At 51.1% G+C, this 20,173-nt stretch overlaps 2 protein-coding genes across 3 annotated transcripts; one reads left to right on the plus strand and one right to left on the minus strand.

The window, feature by feature from the left end:
• Positions 1-1,745: 1,745 nt before the first annotated feature.
• On the plus strand, positions 1,746-14,636 carry SYCE2 (synaptonemal complex central element protein 2). Of its 2 annotated transcripts, XM_082834949.1 has the most exons (5): positions 1,746-1,776; positions 2,397-2,512; positions 11,442-11,652; positions 12,970-13,158; positions 14,270-14,636. In XM_082834949.1, exons 1-5 carry the CDS (start codon positions 1,762-1,764, stop codon positions 14,315-14,317), a joined length of 579 nt encoding a protein of 192 aa, XP_082691075.1. In that variant the 5' UTR covers positions 1,746-1,761; the 3' UTR covers positions 14,318-14,636. The 2 variants fall into 2 exon arrangements, with proteins under 2 accessions (XP_082691075.1, XP_082691074.1); XM_082834948.1 differs by lacking the exon at positions 14,270-14,636 and having other exon boundaries at positions 12,970-13,274.
• Positions 13,345-19,917, minus strand: GCDH (glutaryl-CoA dehydrogenase). Its single transcript, XM_082834936.1, has 12 exons — positions 19,846-19,917; positions 19,640-19,769; positions 19,516-19,551; positions 19,090-19,233; positions 18,859-18,921; positions 18,409-18,579; positions 17,562-17,691; positions 17,264-17,480; positions 16,619-16,722; positions 16,225-16,350; positions 15,775-15,935; positions 13,345-14,185 (listed from the first exon to the last, which is right to left on the minus strand). Exons 2-12 carry the CDS (start codon positions 19,728-19,730, stop codon positions 14,112-14,114), a joined length of 1,317 nt encoding a protein of 438 aa, XP_082691062.1. The 5' UTR covers positions 19,731-19,769; positions 19,846-19,917; the 3' UTR covers positions 13,345-14,111.
• Positions 19,918-20,173: the final 256 nt, after the last annotated feature.

The following is a 20,173-nucleotide window of genomic DNA, read 5'->3' on the forward strand; positions in this document are numbered from 1 at the left end:
TACATACATGTGTCACTTTAACAAGACACGGTTTCAATTTGCATGTTTTCAAATGTTACACAGACTGTGCACCATAAAAATCATCCTGCATCTTCTGTGTTGCCTTTGTTTTGGTTTGGTGCCAGTGTGTTTGTGTATGCATGCTTAAAAGTAAGTCTGAGGGGCTTCCCTGGTGGCTCAGTGATTGAGAGTCCACCTGCCGATGCAGGGGACACGGGTTCATGCCCCAGTCCGGGAAGATCCCACATGCTGCGGAGCGGCTGGGCCCGTGAGCCGTGGCCGCTGAGCCTGCGCGTCCGGAGCCTGTGCTCCGCGACGCGAAAGGCCACAGTAGTGAGAGGCCTGCGTGCCAAAAAAAAAAAATAGTGAGATTTTTCCCAGTAGATAATCCTCAACTCTTCAAATCTGATGCTGCAGGAAGATGCATCTCGCATAACTTGTAGCTTTGCCACAAGATACTGTTAGCTACTGTTTATTAAACTCTTAATGTGTTCCAAATGTTTATCCCTGAAACTCTTATAATAGTCTCATGTTTTAGATTTTATCACCTTGCTATTAGACAAAGATGGGTTTTGAGTGTAAGTGGCAGTTTAATGATCACCCCCATTGGGAAGAGCCCAGATTGAAACCCAGTTCTCCAGAACGTAGGTGTTAAGGTGTGTGCTCTAGTGTGTGGCCAGGGACAGAGCCCTGCACAGAAGGGCTGAGCGATGTGAGCAGATTCCCACTGTCTCCCTTTCGTGAGCAATGTGACAGGTGTCCCAAAGCGGAGCTCCATCTCCTTCCCAGTCAGTTGGGACAAAGTCCCAACCCTTCATCCTTCACCCGCTGCTTCCCCCAAGCCCTGCTCGTGCCACCAGGCCTGGCTACTCCTCAAAGGCACTGAGCTTGCTCAGACCTCAGGGCCTTTGGCCAACCATTTCAAATCCTTTGCCTTTTTTTTTTTTTTTTTTTTTGCGGTACGCGGGCCTCTCACTGTTGGTGGCCTCTCCCGTTGCGGAGCACAGGCTCCGGACGCGCAGGCTCAGCGGCCATGGCTCACGGACCCAGCTGCTCCGCGGCACGTGGGATCTTCCCGGACCGGGGGACTCTCAACCACTGCGCCACCACGGAAGACCCCTTTGCCCATTTTTTAACTGGGGTTTTTCTGTCTCACTGAGTTGCAAGAGGTCTTTGTAGATACTGGATACAAGTTAAATATTTTCTCCCAGTCTGTGGCTCCTTGTGTGCCAGTTACTATTATTGTTGTCACTATTAATTCATTACTGTTATTACTACTCTTATTATTAAGGGGTATGGGCCCAACCCTTAAGGGCCAGGCTCCCATGCTTTCAAGGAGCTTCTGGTTTTGGAGTGCAAGTAACTGATTCAAGATGGTAACTGCATAAACTTTTTCACTGAGGGCAATAGGTCGTAATCAAGGGACAGCAAAGGTCAGAATTTTTTATTGCAAAGACCTCCGGGCAGAGCAGATGAACGGTTCTCACCATTCCCCTACTGACCTTGGGCCCTGGAACCTCACACATGCGCACACGCGCGCTCAGAGACCACAGGCTCCTCCCGTTGGTGCCGGCTGCGCGCGCAGCCCCTAGACAGCCCAACCGCCACTTAACGGCCGCCCCCGCCCCGCTGCGCGCGTAAGTTCCCAGAAAGAGGCGGGGCCAGGAGTGCGCACCGCTGCCCATCTTTGGGGCGGGGCATTCCGGGGGCGGGGGAGGCGCGTGCGCAGAGGGCGCAAACAAGAAGGCGGGAAAAGACGGAATGGAGCGGCAGGGAGTACGCTGCGCTTGTTTCCTTCGCGCGGGCGGCGGGAGGCGGGCTGACGGGCAGGGAATGGCAGCGATCTTGGGCTTCCCCGACGAACCAGAGCCCTGCCGTTTGTCTCCTGCCATCGCGGCCCCTCCTCGCCCGACTGGGCTCCGATTTCCTGACTGACCTACCGGGCCCTGACTAACCGACTGATTGTGTGACTGACGCACTGACAGCCCAGGCAGGACCGAGTTCCACGCATGGCGAGTGGCCGGAGTAGAGTAGAGAGAGACTCAGACGTCCACGCGCCTCACCCGTTTTTCTTCTTCTTTTCTCCTACCTCTTTTCCCTCCTTGAAGGCCTTGAGCCGACTCGCACACCAGTTAGCCCAGGCCCCCAGCACCCCATCCGGAGCACCTGTCCTCACCCCGGCCCCTTCAGGTCTCCCCACCTCAGTCCTCCTGTGCTCCAGGCACAGGATCCCCGCGGTCCTCGTGGCGCCCGTCCCAGCACCCCCCGTCTCTTCTGCGGGTCCCCAGCATGCCGCATCGGCAGACACAGGTGCCCAGGGTTGACGGGGTGGGAGCAGGGGGATCTGACTGCTTCTCGCCCTCCTTCGACCTCTCAAGCGCTGGCCGTGCTCACAGGTGGACATGCCCCAGACAGAGTGCAAGGACCAGGAGCCACAGCTGTTGGGAGAGAGCCAGGAGCAGCAGCAAGGCGAGGAGAGCCGCGAAGAGGAGGCTGGTCGAGGGCCAGCTAGGTGAGGAAGAACCCGGCCCATCGAGTCCAAACAGACCCCTGAGTCCCTCTCATTCACCCTTTTCTTCCACAAGACCCTTCCAGTGTCTGCTCTTGTCGCATTTGTTGCACATACTCGTCCAGCATCTCCCGTGTGCCTGGGATGCAAGTGCTGGGGACACAGCAGTGAGGTGACGTTCTAGGAGAACGTCTATAAACTTGGGAATATGCAGTAGTCAGGGGATGCTAAGTGCTCTGAGGAAAAAAATAGGGAGGGAGTGACAGGTGACCAGTTTATTTATTTATTTTTAAGTTGATAAAATACATTTTGTTTATTCTGATGCAAAGCCAGTCTAAATCAGCTAAGTCTAAATTATAAAATAAGCTTTTAACAACTAGGAAACAACTTTTATATATATGCATTAGCCAGTCTAAATTAATCCAGCCAAGTATTGCTTTGAAGAGGCCCTTAGATACCTGGAGTTAATTTGAAAATGAAGAAAAAATTGCTTAAGAACATCATATAGCAGTTCCTGTTCAAGAGAGCTGTGTATTGGGGTGGCCAAAAAGTTTGTTCGAGTGTTCCATAAAATGGTCAGAAAAAACCCGAACGAACTTTTGGGCCAACCCAGTATGATGCCTGTGAACTCCCCTCCTCCCAAGAGTCTACAGCTACATATGGAAAAATGTCCTCTTATAAAAACCTAAAGGCTGGGTTTCCCTGGTGGCGCAGTGGTTGGGAGTCTGCCTGCCGATGCAAGGGACACGGGTTCGTGCCCCGGTCCGGGAAGATCCCACGTACCGCGGAGCAGCTGGGCCCGTGAGCCATGGCCGCTGAGCCTGCACGTCCGGAGCCTGTGCTCCGCAACGGGAGAGGCCACAACAGTGAGAGGCCCGCGTACCACAAAAAAAAAAACAAATAAAAAACCTAAAGGCTGGCTGAATAATAACTACACATTAGGCAAATGAGAAGAAAATCACATCAAAGTGGGTAGGAAAGGCTAGGAAACAATCTCACCATATACCCTACCCCCAGTGCGGTGTCCCACAAGCAGGAGGGAACTCAGACCCTGGAGCTTCTCCCTGAGGACGGAAGGGTTCAAACCCACTCCTCAGGCATTTCAACTTTTTTTGAAGAGGTGAATTGTTGCACCTGAGACCATATGGCCTGCAAAGCAGAAGACTTCCTATCTGGCCCTTTATAGAAGTTTGTAGTCCTCTGGACTAAAAGGCTCCCTCTAGCGGCTGTGTAGAGAATAGATTATTGAGGGCGGGATTGGAAGCAGGGAGGCCAGTGATTAGGCAATTGGAATAATTTATGTGCAAGATGACCCTAACTTGACCCAGGGTGGATCCATGTAGGTGATGAGAAGTGGTCAGATTCTGGATAGATTTAAGAAGATAGAACTAACATAAACTGCTAGGGGATTCGATGTTGGAGTGAGAGAAAGAGTAGTGTCATGGATGACTTTAAAAAGACATTGTTGTCTTGCACATTTATTCACCAAGTATTTATCAAGGGTCTTCTTTACCCAAACACTGTTTTAGATGCTGGGGATACAATAATGAACAAATCAGAATTCCTTCTCTCTTGGAGCTGACTTTCTTTCACTTAGTAATACACACTTAGTAATTTACACAATGTACCCCAGTTTATTTATCTACTCGCCTATTGAAGGACATCTTGGTTGCTTCCAAGTTTTAGAATTATGAATAAAGTTGCTATAAACATTCATATGCAGGTTTTGTGTGGAGGTAAATTTTCAGCTCCTTTGGGTAAATACCAAGGAGCACAATTGTTAGATCATATGGTAAGAGTATTTTTAGTTTCGTAAGAAACTACCAAAATGTCTTCCGAAGTGGCTGAACCATTTTACATCCCTGTCTTCAATGAATGAGAGCTCCTGTTTCTCCACATCCTCACCAGCATTTTGTGTTGTCAGTGTCTTGGATTTTCCCCATTCTAACAGGCAGTAGTGGTATCGTTGTGTTGATTTGCAGCTTCTTTACGAAGTATGAAGTTGAACATCTCTTCATATGCTTGTTTGACATCTGTATATCTTTTTTGGTGAGGTATCTGTTCAGATCTTTTGCTTATTTTTAAATTGGATTTTTTGTTTTCTTATTGCTGAGTTTCAAGAGTTTTTTATATATTTTGGGTGTCAGTCCTTTATCTGATTTGTGTTCTGTAAAGATTTGCCCCCAATCTGAGACCTGTCTTTTCATTCTCTTAATGGTGTCTTTTGCAGAGTAGAAGTTTTAAATTTTAATAAAGTCCAACTAACCAATTTTTTCTTTTGATATTGTATCTAAGAAGTCACCACCAAACCCAAAGCCATCTAGATTTTCTCCTATGATATCTTCTAGGAGTTTTATAGTTTTGTGTTTTAATTTAGGGATATCTATTTTGAGAAAAATTTTGTGAAACGTACAAGGTCTGTGTCCAACTTTACTTTTTTTGTATGTGGATGTCCAGTTGTTCCAACACCATTTGTTGAAAAGACTCTCCTTTCTCCACTGAATTTTCTTTGTTCCTTTGTCAAAGATAAGTTGACTATATATGTGTGGGTCTATTTCTGGGCTCTCTATTCTGTTCCATTGACCTATTTTCTATTCTTTCACCCGTACCACACTATCTGGATCGCTGCAGCTTTATAGTAAGTCTTGAAATCAAGTAGCGTCAGTCTTCCAACTTCATTCTTCTTTAATATTGTGTTGGCTATCCTGGGTCTATTGCCAAGCTGCCTTTCTAAAAGGTAGATAATTTTTTAAAAAACGTGATTTCACTTGGTGGCAAGTGCTGTGAAGAAACAAAACAGAGAAGGAGCAACTAGAGTGACAGGGAGTTTAGAGTAGCTGGAGATCGCTAAGGAGGTCACATGAGGAGGAGCCAGCCAGGAGGTGCCCAGGACTCCAAACATTCCAGGCAGAGGGAGCTGCAAGTAGCAAGTCCCTGAGGCAGGAGCAGGCCTGGTGTGTTCACAAAACAGTGGGAAGGCCAGCATGTCAGTCATTGTGATTGGCAGCAGTGACACCCAGGGTACACTGACAGACATGCTCATACACGCCCAGTGCTTCCATCTGACAGGAAAAGCATATACTGAACAAGTACTGACACGGAGGAGCTCAGGTAGCTAGGAAAATGTTTCCCTTGTGGGCAGGGGAGTGAGTGCCAGAGGGGGACTCAGCACAGGCTAGGTTGCAGGGCATTTTGTCGGCTGTGGACTTGATCCTAAGGATTTTTTTTTTTTTTGGTAACAGCTTTATTGAGATATAATTCATATACCATACACTTCACTTACTTAAAATGTACAATTCAATTGTTTTTAGTACATTCACAGAACTCTGCAACCATTACCACAGTCAACTTTTTAACATTTTCATTGCCCTGAAATAATCCTTTGACCCCTTAGCCATCACCTCCCAGTCCCTGCGTCCTTCTCAGTCCCTGGCAACCACGACTCTACTTTCTGTCTCTACAGATTTGCCTCTGCTGGATATTTCATATAAGTAGAAGCATACAATTATGTGGTCCTTTGTGACTGGCTTCTTTCACTGAGCATAATGTGTTCAGGGTTCATCCATGTTGTTGTAACATGTATCAGAACTTCATTCCTCTGTGTGGCTGAATAATATTCTATATTATGGATGTACCACGTTTTATTTATCCATTCGTCAGCTGATGGAAATTTGGGTTGTTTCTGCTCTTTGGCTCTTGTGAGTAATGCTGCTATGAACACCCGTGTACAAGTTTTCATTTCTCTTGGGTAGATACCTAGGTAGTTACTTCATAGAAGTAACATGCTCAGGTTCCTGTTAAAAAAAGACACCGGCTGCTCTGTGAAGAATAGGTGGGATGGGGCATGAGTGGACCTGGGAGATAGGTGGGAGGCTTCTTCAGGGGTGGTATCTAGCAGGGCAGATGGAGAGAAGATGAGGGGGGTCATTTAGTGAGGCATGAGGAAGGTGATGAGCTGAGGATGTCTCCCAGCTGCAGTGTGCTGGAGCCAGCTCCTGCCCGCAAGAGCCAGTTCTACACATCACTTCCCAACCTGGCATTTAACAACTTCATGTTAGTAGCTTGAAATTGGCTATAGTGGGAGTCTCCGCACCATGGAAACTGGCAAACACTACAAATCAAGGCTTCCCCTGCCACTCCTGCTCCCCGCTTTCTGGCTTGGGGCAGTTTCCAGCTGGCAGAAGCACAAGTTGTATTTTGCCCTTGTTGAGTCTGAGGTGACCAGAGAAATACACATGAATGCGTCCAAGATAGGGGTTGGACTTTCTGATGCAGAATTCGGGGGGGGGGGCGCAGGGGCTGGAGATGGTGCTGCTTCAGTGAAGGAGCTCACCTGGGGATAGAATGAGGCTCAGGACAGGGCGCCTGAGGACTGCACCACGCACGAAGCCAGCTTCCTCTTGCCTCCCAGATTCCTCAGTTGTAAACCAGACCGCGGGGCGGAATGGTTTCCAGGTGTGTGCAGTCAATTGGAGACCAGAAAAAAAAAGAATAACTGAAGTCGTTTGATAACACCTTCCTGCAAATAGTATGTTTAGACTGGGATCTAAGTGGTGAGGAGACACAGACAATTGCGAATCATTGAGAGACTTTGAGGAGTTCCAAAAGAGCTTTGGGCTGAGAAGCAGATGGATTAGGACCAGTGCAAGGACCAGTTAATAGATCCAGCAGCAGACTCTCAGTGACATGATTAAAATGTGAGCACATTTCAGGCGAGAAGAGCAGAGGATGAAAGGAATGGGCTCCGCAGCTTCGATTCAAACCTTCCCCCTTCCTGGCTGTACTTCAGCAAAACATCGTTTTGCCCAAGCGCCAAAGATTCTGTTGTGTTCCTCCTTGAATGTTTGACTAGCTTTCCTCCCCTCCTGGGACTGCCGCCTGCGGTGGTCATAAGTGGCTGGCGGATTGTTTACTTGTGTATCTGTTAGAGGCCATGGAGGGAGGGCCCCACCAGCGGGTGGCTCTGGCTCACACGCCTGCCAATCACAGCTTTACCTGGAGCGAACAGATGGTCTCTTCGCTTAAACCCATTTCCTCCACAGTTCCCGGGCCCCCTGCCAGCCTGAGCTCTTCTCGGGAACTAGGTCCTAATCCTCAAAGCCGAATTAGGTACTCCTTAGAAGGACAGACCGTCATAGATGAGCGGAGGGATGTGTTCACAGCCCCCATCCCGACCCCCTACTGCCCTACCCCCTGCACACGCGGCCTACTGTGTTGAGCTGACTTCCATTCCCTGGCCTCCATCCAGGGTTGGGCAACAGAGGCAGGCCCGGGAATGGGGGGAAGCTGGTGGAGAGGACATGGTGCATTTTGTTTATTAAAGTTAATTGGTGAATGCAGGCCCAGGGAAGCCGATGATTCATTAGCATCCTGATTATATGCAGCTGCTGAGTATTAGGAAGAATGAAATGGAAAGGAATAAATCCCCAAAGGAGAGGTTGGGGAAAATCAAGAAGCTCTCTGCAGACATCTGATGCAGGCCTTTGTCCCATAACGAAATGTGAGTGAGCTGAATTCCACTGATTTTTCACCATTTGTGTAGCTGCCACGAAGACCAGTTCCAGCTTTATCCCTTGAACTTGAAAAAGGAGCAACTCTGAACAGTTAGCAGCTCAAGCAGGTTGTGAACAATTACACAAAAAGAAGCACCTGGTTCTATCATTGATTTTAATTTCAGAATCCTATACTGTTGGGACAACAAAGCAACTTTGGGTGCAAAGTGGCTTAAGAGCAAGAATGTTACATCTGGCTCTGGCTCCAGCAGCAGTTCATTCATTTAGGTATTCGGCAAATAGTTGTGATGCCTTTGGAATGAAGGCAATGCAGCCCCTGCCCAGAGTGTGCATGGCGCCTGGGGGGAATCTAGTGTACAGACTGGCAGTGTTGTGATTAGAAAGCAAAGGTGAGGTAAGGATGCTCCAAACGTTGCCTCGTGAAGTTGACAGAAAGGAAAAATCGTTTCGGGCAAAGGCTGATGAGTTTGGTGAAATTGTGGAACGTTTCAAGTTGCTGGGAGTGGCGTCTGAAAAGAGAAGGTGGAGGCCAGGGCCCTGGAAAGCCTTGTGTGCTGTGCTAGGGAATTTACTTGCTTCTGCAGCGGATAGGGGCTCTTGTAGGCTGTGGAGCAGAAGTGGGACATCAGATTGCGGTTATAAGGTCACTAGGGCCCAGGTGAGAATGATAGGCGCGGGGTTGTGAATGGTTGGGTGGCGAGGAGAGGATAGATTTGGGAGAAATTAAGGAGGTGGAAATGAAAGGATTCTGTGACAGGATTTGGAAGGACAGAGAGAAGCCAGGCTCCAGGCTGACTGCTAAGTTTCTGGCTTGGGAACCAGGTGGCTTTTTGGTGTCATTCAATGAAATGAGGAGGGAGGACAACATTGGGCTGGTGTGCAGTTTTTTTTGCTGTTGTTTTTTTTGGCCGCACTGCCCTGCATGTGGGGTCTTAGTTCCTCGACCAGGGATCCCCTGCATTGGAAGCGTGGAGTCTTTTTTTTTTTTAATATATTTATTTATTTATGGCTGCATTGGGCTTTCTCTAGTTGCGGCGAGCAGGAGCTACTCTTCGTTGTGGTGCGTGGGCTTCTCACTGTCGTGGCTTCTCTTGTTGCGGAGCACGGGCTCTAGGTGCGCGGGCTTCAGTAGTTGTGGCGCATGATCTTAGTTGCTCCATGGCATGTGGGATCTTCCCAGACCAGGGCTCGAACCCGTGTCCCCTGCATTGGCAGGCAGATTCTTAACCACTGCACCACCAGGGAAGTCCTGGAAGCATGAAGTCTTAACCACTGGACTGCCAGGGAAGTCCCTGGTGTGCAAATTTAGAGGAGTTTGAAATGCCTCTGGGACAGCCAAATGGAATGGGCCTGGGGATAGTCAGGTACCTTGTTGGGAGCTCAGAAGTTTGGGAGAAGGCTTCAGCAAACAGTGGAGGACTTACTATGTGCTGGATGCTGGGAATGCAGAGATAAATGGGGAGATAAGGGTGTGAACAGTGACAAGCATAGGTCATAGGCGGCTCTGAGATGCCGTGGTCTGGGCTAGGTCTCACAGTCAGAGAGCAAATGCAAAGGCCCAGGGGCAAGGAAACTTCTGGTAAGGAACACACGAGGACAAGGACACAGCCAGCGTCTCAGGCCTGAGGACTTTTGTGTCAGTGAGAGCCTGGCTCTCATGCACCCAGGTTTCACTGTGCTTGCATCCTGGGCCAAAATGAAGAGCTCAGGCAGTCGGGGAGAAGTCAAAAAAATAGTTGTATGGAGGAAGCGTCCAAAAATCAAGACGTGTTTTTCTAAGTAGCTGTGCCTGCCTTGCAGTCATGGCTGACTTTATGGTTGTGTGTGAACTGGTGTGTTGAGGAACTGCTGTGTTGGCACCTCCGAGTCAGCCATTCAGAGCTGGAAACACCTCAGGGGGCGAGGAGGAAACAGAACTTTGGGGGAAGCAGGACACAGGCTGGGGGTCAGGCCAACTGGGCGCCACACCTGGCTCTGCACGGACTGGCTGGTGATTCTGAGAAAGTGACACAACCACGCTGAGCCTGTGTCCTCAGATATGAGGTAAAGATGATGGGGATAGACCCCAAAGCGTGGTTGTGGGGATGCAGCAAGATGAGGCATGTAGTTTAGCATGGTGCATGGCAGATAAAGCAAAGAAATGGCCAAAAAAAAGCAACTTACCTTAAACATTTTAGCTTAATTTAAAACACCAATGGGTCTGCTGATCAGATTGCAACATTTTTCTTTTTTTTGCATAAACCTCATTCATAATGCATTACCCACAATTTCCACTTTTGTGTTTTTATAGCGGAGCAAAAACTTACAGGCCTCGACAAAGCGATCTGTATGCAGAATCCTAGGTTTTTACGTTCTTGGTCCCAATATATAGCTGTCTCCCCCACACTTGATTTAATAGTTATGTTTTATTAGGGTCACCTTTATTCATTCCATTTAGCTTTATTAGACACCTATCCCTTTTTCACATGTCACTAGCTAACACGATATTTAATGAATTGCATAATTATAGCCGTGTACAGTGTGGGACAAACATAACTAACTCTTTTGAGGGGTATTTTTTAAATTTTTATTTTTTAACATAACTACCGCTTTTTTAAAAATTTTATTTATTTATTTTTGGCTGTGTTGGGTCTTCGCTACTGCGCGCAGGCTTTCTCTAGTTGCGGTGAGTGGGGGCTACTCTTTGTTGCAGTGCGCGGGCTTCTCATTGAGGTGGTTTCTCATTGCGGAGCACGGGCTCTAGGCGTGCGGGCTTCAGTAGTTGTGGCACGCAGGCTCAGTAGTTGTGGCTCACGCACAGGCTCAGTAATTGTGGCACACGGGCTTAGTTGCTCCGCGGCATGTGGGATCTTCCCCCACCAGGGCTCGAACCCGTGTCCCCTGCATTGGCAGGCGGATTCTTAACCACTGCGCCACCAGGGAAGCCCCCCATAACTACCTCTTGACAGGCCACCTTACCTGATGGGAGCAGAGACACGCAGGTACACTAGCCCCAGGTGGTCTGAATGCTGCTATGAGCATCACTAAGTAGGTTTAGAAAGGGATGGAAAGGGATTCAGCAGGCTGGTGACAGGAAGATCATCTAAGAAAGCATCTAAACTATTTTTAATATTATTGATGCTCATTTCAAAGCAGCAAGTTGGTGTAATAAAACGACTGTGGGCTTTGCAGTCAGGCAGATCTTCTTGTTCGGGAATCTTGGGCAGATTTTGTTTGTGCTCCTGGGTCTGTTTTCACAGTTATAAGATGGGATGCCATCCCTGCCTCTCAGGGGTGGGGTGGGGGTGTATGTGTGAATGAAATAAAAAGTGTCACCCACGAGAGACACACAACACAGGTTCTCCTCCCACCACAGAGCTAATTCAGATCAGCCACTGTCAACAGAGTTTGGCGCTGATCTCAGTTTCCTATACTTTCAGAAGTCAGGTTTCTAGCCCCTCTAGTGCCACCTCCAGTGCCAACCGCCAGCTGATGATGCTGGAAGGGAAGTCAGGACCCTACTTCTCCTCTCTGGACTCGAGCATCGACATCCTGAAGAAGAGGGCCCAGGAGTTGATCGAAAATATCAACGAGAGCAGGCAGAAGGACCATGCCCTCATGACCAACTTCAGAGACAGCCTCAGGATCAAGGTGACGGATTTCCCCCTACATACTGCCAAGCCCCAGTGAAAGGGGAGGGGGTTCTTTATGTAAAAAGTGAAAGGGGAGGGAATGAACCGCAGTTATGTTCCCAGCATGGTGCTAGGCAATTTGCATGCAGTACCTCATTTCACCCTTACAACAATCCTGCAAAGAGATTGGACCCATTTTGTAGATGGGAAAAGTAAGGTTTGGAAATAATTTGCTTAAGTGAGAGAACCAGGATAAGAAGCCAAGGTTCATCTGCACCCACAGCCCAGGCCCTTACTTCATGCCAGGATTAATGGCTGTGGCAGGAGGGCATTGAGGCATAACCTGCATTGTCACACCCATTTGTCCTCCAGAAGTTGAATGATTTGTGACAGGAGAGTGGAGGTCCCTGGACATGGCTGGGGCTTATGTCTAACAAAGCCTGATGTTATGTTCAAGTCTGGTGTTAATGGTTGTCCCCGCCGATGCTTCTTCAGAATGCGTAATGGGTCCTGCGAGCTGGACAGCTTGTGGATTCCACATGTCATCTCTCAATGACAGGCTGACTTTTTTCCCTGCCCCCCACCATCCCTACCTACCTTGTACATAGAAAATTTAGAGAGTAGAGAAAAATATAACATAGCAGAAAAAATATAAAAACACCCTGATACCACCACCCAGAAGCCACTTTGTTGCATGTTTTTTTCCAGTCTCTGTTCTATGTACTTTCCTCCTAACCTGGTTGAGCTTATACTATATACATAATTTTGCAACTTGTTTTTTTAAAATATTTATTTTATTTTATTTATTTATTTTCCTTTTTTTTTTTTGGCTGCGTTGGGTCTTAGTCACGGCACACGGGATCTTTGCTGAGGCACGCGGGATCTTTTTCCTTACGGCACGTGGTCTGCTCAGGTTTCTCTCTAGTTGCGGCGCGCAGTCTTCTCTCTAGCTGTGGCGTGAGGGTTTTCCTCTCTCTAGTTGTGGTGTGTGGGCTCTGCGGCACACAGGCTCTCTAGTTGAGCTGTGGGAGCTCAATAGTTGTGGCACGCGGGCTTAGTTGCCGCACGGCATGTGGGATCTTAGTTCCCCGACCAGGGATTGGGCCCGCGTCCCTGCACTGGAAGGCGGATTCTTTACCACTGGACCACCGGGGAATTCTCGCACCTTGCTTTTTAAAAAGAAAAACTTAACATATAGGCAATTTCACCTCCAGTCACAGGAGTTGTTTTTACCACTTTTATAAGATAAATTGCAGAAATCTTAAAGAGCCAGCTAGAACAAATGTCTTGTGATGCCTCTTGTTTGACTTTCCAAGAACATCTTATTCTTTCAAAGGTTTCAGACCTGACAGAGAAGCTAGAGGAGAGGATGTATCAGATTTATAATCACCACAACAAGATCATTCAGGAAAAGCTCCAAGAGTTCACCCAAAAAATGGCAAAGATCAGTCACCTGGAAACAGAGCTCAAAGAAGTGTGCCACAGCGTGGAGACCATGTACAAAGACCTGTGCGGCCAGCCTGAGGTAGGACTGAACTCACGCATGCACATGGGTGCCGCCAGAGGAACGAGAGTTGTAGCAGCTAAGGTGAAAGTAAATGTCAACAGAGAACAAGGACATTAGCACCACCGGGCCCTAAACCCCACAGGGGCCACTATTACTGCAAAAGCCCTGGGGCTCTTGCCATCCCACTTGTGGCGCGTGCTCCCCTGTAACGTGGGGAGTCCGAACTGAGAAGCTGGACCGTTATTTCCCACACTGTGCGTCAGCTCTGTGGTGACAGAAAGGACAAAGTCCCCTCTGCCCTCAGCCCTGAGCCCTGGCAGTGCCTAACCGGGTTTATTTATTACAGCCGAGCCCAAAACTCAGGCATGGATCACTGGGGCGGGGGAAATCCCCACCAGGTCCCAGCGCGCTTCACAGCCCCGACACATGTTCCTTTCTCCTGTGACTGAAATAACTTCTCGGTGGTTACAAGTAACTGTGGTCCAACACTGTGGGCTCAGACACGCAGACTCTTTATTATTCTCTCTTTCCCCCTCACTCTGCTCCAACGTCCAGCATAAGGCACTTACCCTAAGATGGGAGGGTCAGAGGGCGCAGAGTAAACTCTTGCTGTGTGGAGGGGGTAGTTTGCGTAGTCAGACACCAGGTGGGTCTCACAAGTTGCTTCCATGTCACTCTCCTTCCCTCTCCCTGCTCCCCTGTCAAAGGGAGCTTCTATTCCAAGGTGAGTGAAGTCTGTTCCCATCCACAGTTAAAACTGGATTGAGAAACTCAGTACAGACAGTCCCATCTTCTTTTTAAGGAACACATTTGAATGACTTCAAAGGGGAAATTTTGATATTTAAAAATCAGCGTCTCTCACTTCCCACCAGAAGAAATGGCTCCATCTGCCACCTCCCTGACTAAGCTCAGAGCGCAGTATCTCCCTGGGAAGGGGTTTGGTACCATCCGGGCTCGCAGGTGAAGTGGATTCACTTGCTGGCTGTGAACGCCTGGATCCCTGTGATTGCCCTTCCGAGGATCAGAGCATGGATGTCATGAGTGCCTGGGCAAGATAAAAGCACAGTTGGTTTCAAGTCTTAACAGCTTACAACTTCCCTTTAAAGTCAATCTTCATGTCTCCCCACAGGCTACTACTTTGGAAGAAGAACAGACCCACAAAGACAGCGAATGCTGACAGCTGCCAGGAGAGCCCCCTTAGTGACAGCCACCAAGGGAAGGCTCAGAGGCCACCATTCTGGCCATGCCGAGAAAATTGTTTTTCAGAGTTCTGTAATGCATCTTGGCAAAAACCGACTGACCAACCAACCCAAAGCTCCTTGTGCCAGGCCCAAAACTGCAGCGAGTCCAGCCCCCACCACGGGCCAAGCTTTGGTGCTCCCCGATTCACCCGACCCCAACCCCACACGGTTGATTAAACATTTGATTTTCAACCCAGCCATGCTTTCTTCCCACAGAGGTGGAAAGAGCTGATGAGCTCTGCAGAAATGGATCAGGCCCTTTCTCACTCACAGGAGGAATGGGAAAGCAAACATCAGACAGTTAGTTGCCTGTCCCAGATGATCCCCCATCCTAGAGCCACCGCCCCACGCCCCACATTCCACATCCCATCCCACATCCACATGTCTAAGTAATACTTTACAGCCCGCAGTGTTCTCATTTGCTCTTCCTCAGCTTCCAGAGGTGGAAGGCAGAGATTATGGCCTCCCTTTTATGGAGCAAAATAATTCTATTTTCTTCCTAAAGTGCAAATCTGACCCTGTCCCTCCCCTGCGTAAAACTATCTGAAGGTGCCCTCTGCTTGTCCTCTGGGTCATTGTCATGCCTGTAGAAACCCCCCACCCCCAGCCCTCCTTCTTGCTGTTTCTGGAATGTCCCATCCAGAATACCACATGGATACTATTTCACCATCTCTGCCCAGGGAGCTCCTACACCTCCCTCAAGGCTTAACATGGTCCCACTTTCTCCCTAAGAGATTGAGTGCCTGTTACAGCTCCCTCTAGTTCTGTGTGACTCACACTGGAATTGTACACCTCTTTTCTTTTTTTTTTTGGCCGCACCACGGATTGTGGGTTTTAGTTCCCCAACCAAGGATTGAACCCAGGCCACCGCAGTGAAAAGGCCAAGTCCTAACCACTGGACCGCCAGGGAATTCCCCACATCTCTTTTCTTTTTAATTATCTTTTTCTATGTCTGTCTTCCCATGAGGCAAGGGGTTCTGGGCCCCATGTGAGTCACAACTAGTTGTCAGGTGCAAACACCACAGCCTGCAAATGATTTACCTTTTATCTTTTTTTCTCACATAAAATGGAGTGGTGATTCCTGTGTGTAGCTGCACTCTCACTCCCTTGCATCCACCAGCTCCCTGGGCATTAATGCCCCGCTCTGGGAATGCCTGTGGAAGCCATAAGCAGGCTTGGGAACATCCCTCCCCTGGAGCACAGTGGAGGAAAGGACTGGGAGGGTTTACTTCCACAGTCCCAGTATGGGCCACTCCAGATGAGGGACACAGGGTGGGACTTGCCCCAGGTCATGCTGCCGACTGGTGACAGCTGGGAGTAGGACTTGGGTCTGCTGTCCTCTTCCCCAGACGTGAGGCCACTGTGAACCCCACCCCAGGGATCCGGCCCCCACCTTCATAGGTGTTCACGGCCTCCAGGTTCATGGCATGCCGGATCACGTGATACTCATCAGAAATCCCATTCCCTCCCAGCATGTCTCGGGCCTGGCGGGCAATGTCCAGGGCCTTCCCACAGTTATTCCTCTTCAGCAGGGAGATCATTTCCGGGGTGGCCCTGGGAACAGCACAGACGTGTAACGAGCATTGGATTATAAAGAACTGACCCTGCTTTGGGCATCCAGGCATCCCTACACCCTGGACAAACCCAGCTGGGGAGGAGGGTTACCGTCACAGCAACAGACACAGCTCCTAATGAGGGAGAGGCAGGAAGGGATGGGTCCCAAGGGGCCACCAGGCAGGAAGGACCTCTCTCTCCAGGGCCAGCTGCCACCATGCCCAGAAGGGGCACTGGGTCCTCCCACCACAGCTGCCTCCCGCTTCCTCCCCAAACACACAGCCCCTACTTGTCTTGATCCTTCAAGCGGCCGAGCTGCAGGCAGGCATGAAGGCCCAGCGTGATCTCGGTGAGCATGTCCGCCAGCTTCTTCTGAATCAGTTGGTTCTTGGCCAGTGGGACACCGAACTGGATCCTATGTGGTCAGGGTCAGGGTAAGTACAAGGAGGGCCCACTCCCCAGTCCTGTCCCAGGGCCTTCCCATGCTGCCTCAGCCCCCATGCAGCTCACTCTGGCCCTATTGTTGACTGAGCTCCTCACTGCTCAGAAGGACTTCCTCGGCCATTTCACAGAGCAAGGAACTTAGGTCTTGTGGGTGGGGGCCAGGGGTGTGGGGGGGGTAAGAGACGGAACCCAAGCCCCCACGCACCCCCCCAGGAGTTCTCATGGCAGCCCCTACACACCTGTCCAGGGTGTATTGCCGGGCCGTGTGCAAACAGAACTCAGCAGCTCCAAGCACACCCCAGGTGATGCCATAGCGGGCATTGTTTAGGCAGCCGAAGGGACCCTGCAGGGTTCAGAGGGGGCCTCAGCCCCACCAAGAGGAGATGAGAGGCCTGCGCAGAACTAACTTTTAAGTAGTGCGGGGGAGGCCCCCTCCCCAGATACCCAAGACACGCAGTCAGTGTAAACAAGGGGGACTCAGGGCAACTGTCTAAGTCACACGTGGCCCTGACACCAAAGCTCATGCACATAAGGTCTTGCTCACTGCCGGCTCACTCTTGGTTTGCATACAGTTCTACCCAGCCCAGGGTCTGGACTGGATACTCAGACCTGGGGTTGATGTAAGGAGACAGGAAGATGCACATGCATCAAAGGATGAAGCTCGTTCAGGCCTATAAGTACTGGGCAGAGCCAGCATGAGTGAGATGGTCACCAAAACGGGGCAGCCTCTGCACATCAGTGAGCCAGGCAGAGCCTCTCCAAATCACTACTGTGTGAACTCTGTGTGTGTCTGTTCCCCAGCTGGGTCTCTAGCGTGGTACCTGACCAAGAAAAGAGAACCAGCAGGTGACCTGATGCCAGTTCCCAAGGTGGCTGCTGCTTACCGCCAGACCAGACGCCTTGGGCAGCACATTCTCCTCTGGCACTTCCACGTCGTCCATGATAATCATACCCGTGGCCGAGGCCCGCAGAGAAAACTTTCCCTCAATCTTGGGGGCCGAGAGGCCCCGCATCCCCTTCTCCAACAGGAAGCCCCGAATGCAACTATCTTCGCACCGAGCCCACACTACAAACAGGTCGGCCACAGGTGAGTTGGTGATCCTGGAGGCAGGACAGGCAGTGAGGCGTCTGGCCGTCACCCACTGCCCTTGCCCACCTGCCTGAGGCGCCCAGGCCCCTCACCAGGTCTTGGCCCCATTGAGGGTGTAGCTCCTGCCGGACGGGTTCTGGCGGGCTCTGGTCTCCATGCTGCCGGGGTCACTCCCATGGTTAGGCTCTGTGAGCCCAAAGCAGCCCAGGAGCTCCCCCTTGGCTGCAGGCATGAGACAGGGTCACGAGGCTGCCTCTCCCCCATTCATTTCCTCTACTGAAAATTGTCAGCCTCTCCGCTGAGCCAGGCCAAGGCAGGTCCAGCCCTGCCCTCACAGCACTCCCAGGTGGTGGGGGGACAGGTCTCACCCAGGCCATAGTCACAATGCCATGATGGGGTGAGGCCCAATACAAGTCAGGAAAGGGTAGGCTAAACTGTCTTGAAGGGCAGTGAAAAGGAGTTAAGCAGGAAAAGGTGTGAAGAGCAGTCCTGGCAGAGGGACCAGGATGTGCAGAGGCCTAGTGGCACAACTGAGAATTCCAAGTAGTTGAGTGTGGCTGGGAAGGAGCAATCAAGGGAGTGGCCAGAGATGAGGTGGAAAGATCAGCAGAGGCCTGCTCACGTGGGGTTTTGTGGACCCGGTTAGGAAGTTAAGACTTTAAACTTTGGACTGGAATGGGGAGTACAGAAAGCAAATCACGGGGGCTATGATGGTGGTGAGGAAGGGGCAGAGTTAAGAGAGACCTAGGAAAAAAAAAAAAAGACTTAGGAGAATCAGATGTGGGGGTGAAGCCCAGGGTCTGGCAGGGGGCCTGAGTGGCCACTGGTAATATCCTTGGGGTGAGGACAGAAGGCAGGCCTGGGGATAGCCCTGCCCCTGAGTTTCAGACCATTGGGACTGCCCTCCTTCCACCAAGCTCTACAGGCAGCTGCTCTCACCCAGCCGGGGCAGGTACTTCTGTTGCTGCTCCTCGCTGCCGTACGCGTAGATGGGGTGCATGACAAGAGAGGACTGGACACTCATCGCTGACCTGTAGCCGCTGTCCACTCGCTCCAGCTCTCGGGCCAGGAGCCCATAGGCCACAGATGAGACTCCAGCACAGCCATACCCTGGTGGGTGGGGGGGGAGGGGAGAAATAGGGCAATGGGGGACAAAGCCCTGCCCAGATGAGATCAGTGACTCCTGGGGCCCAAGAGACAGAGCTACGTAGGGGCACCAAGGAGAGGGTACCAAGCTGGCCCTTACTTGAGAGTTTCATCCCCACAGCCACTTCAGACAGAGGGATTAACAGCCTCTCTTTACAGACTGGGAAACTAGGCTCAAGGAAAGGAAGGGGCTTTTCAGGACACAGTGGGGGCTGCAGAGTGTGGAGAGAAATTTGTCCCTACCTTTGATGGTGGGGCCCAGCACACCCAGCTCCCCCATCTCTGAGATGATCTCCCGGTGAAAAACTGCAAAGGGACAGATGCCCAACTTCAGCCTTGGCCCACTGGAGCCCCAACCCAGGGCCAGAGGTGCCCTAAGGCCCAGCTAGAGCAGGCAGAGCTGGTGTGAATGGTGGAGAGTGTGGTTCAGGTGGCAGCGGGAGCTCCAGGGTGCCCACCCGCCTGCCTGGGCACCTTCGTTGCGATTGGCCAGCAGGATGCGGGGCATGAGGCGCTCCTGGCAGTAGGTGCGGAAGGTGTCCCTGATGAGGACCTCATCTGCTGTCAGCTGCTCCTCCAGCAATAGTGGGTCCCTCCAGTCAAACTCGGGCCGCGAGGCTGGGCAGAGTTGGAGGAGGTGGGGCTCATCCCTGCCCACCCGATCACCACACCCTCCCCTCCCCAAGAATCATCAGCCCCATCCCTCAACCCCCATTTCGCTCCCAACAAATGTGGGTTGCAAACAGGACTGACAAAGTGGCCTTTCTCGGGGAAACTCACTGCCTCAGCGGCCCTGCCTCCCCGCCTGGGCAGCCCTCGGATTCCGGGACAGAGCCCATCCGGGACAGACAGACAGATGGACAAGGGCCGCAGACGCACGGCGCGACAAGGGGTCCTTACACTTGGCTGATCGGCTCTGGGTCTTCCCGCCTTTTTCTGCAAACACAGGACGGGAAAATCACCCCGGGAAAGTCCCCAAGCCTCAAGTTTCTCCCTCCCCATCCCACCCAGGTCCGGCACTGACCGGTCTGCGTCGCCGCCGAGCTCCATGAACGAAGGACTCGCAGGCTGGGTCCGCGGCTCAGTAGCCACCCATAGACGCCTCTCAGAGCCATGTGGGCAGCGAGCTGGCGAGCGGAACAACCAAGGCCGACCTGGAGGAATGGAGGCGTCTGAGCGGACTGGCTCCCCTGGCCCTTAGCGCCCTTGGCCCCTATAGCCAGTCCTTACCTGCAGACCCCGGGCTCACCGCACAGGCCACAGGGCTACTGACCAAGGCTTTTGACCTCCGGAGGGGGCGGGCTGGGAAGAGGCCAAATGGGGCTTGTCATTGGTTCGTCCTAGGACTCCGCTCTTTCAAGGCTCTGCCTTTTAAAGGGGCCACGGCAGCCTTGCAGGCGTAAGCAGGCGCGCCCAAGCCAAGGCACCTTAACCCCTTTAAGGGGCGGAAGAGGAAAGGGGCGGAAGAGGAAAGGGGCGGAAGGCGAGTGCGCCAACTCGATTGGCCAGCTGTATTCCTGCTCTGATTGGCCCTGGGAGGGAGCTCGGCCCACTGCTG

This window comes from Leucopleurus acutus (genome assembly GCF_964270905.1).
Source record: "Leucopleurus acutus genome assembly, chromosome: 3".
Lineage (NCBI taxonomy): Eukaryota > Metazoa > Chordata > Mammalia > Artiodactyla > Delphinidae > Leucopleurus > Leucopleurus acutus.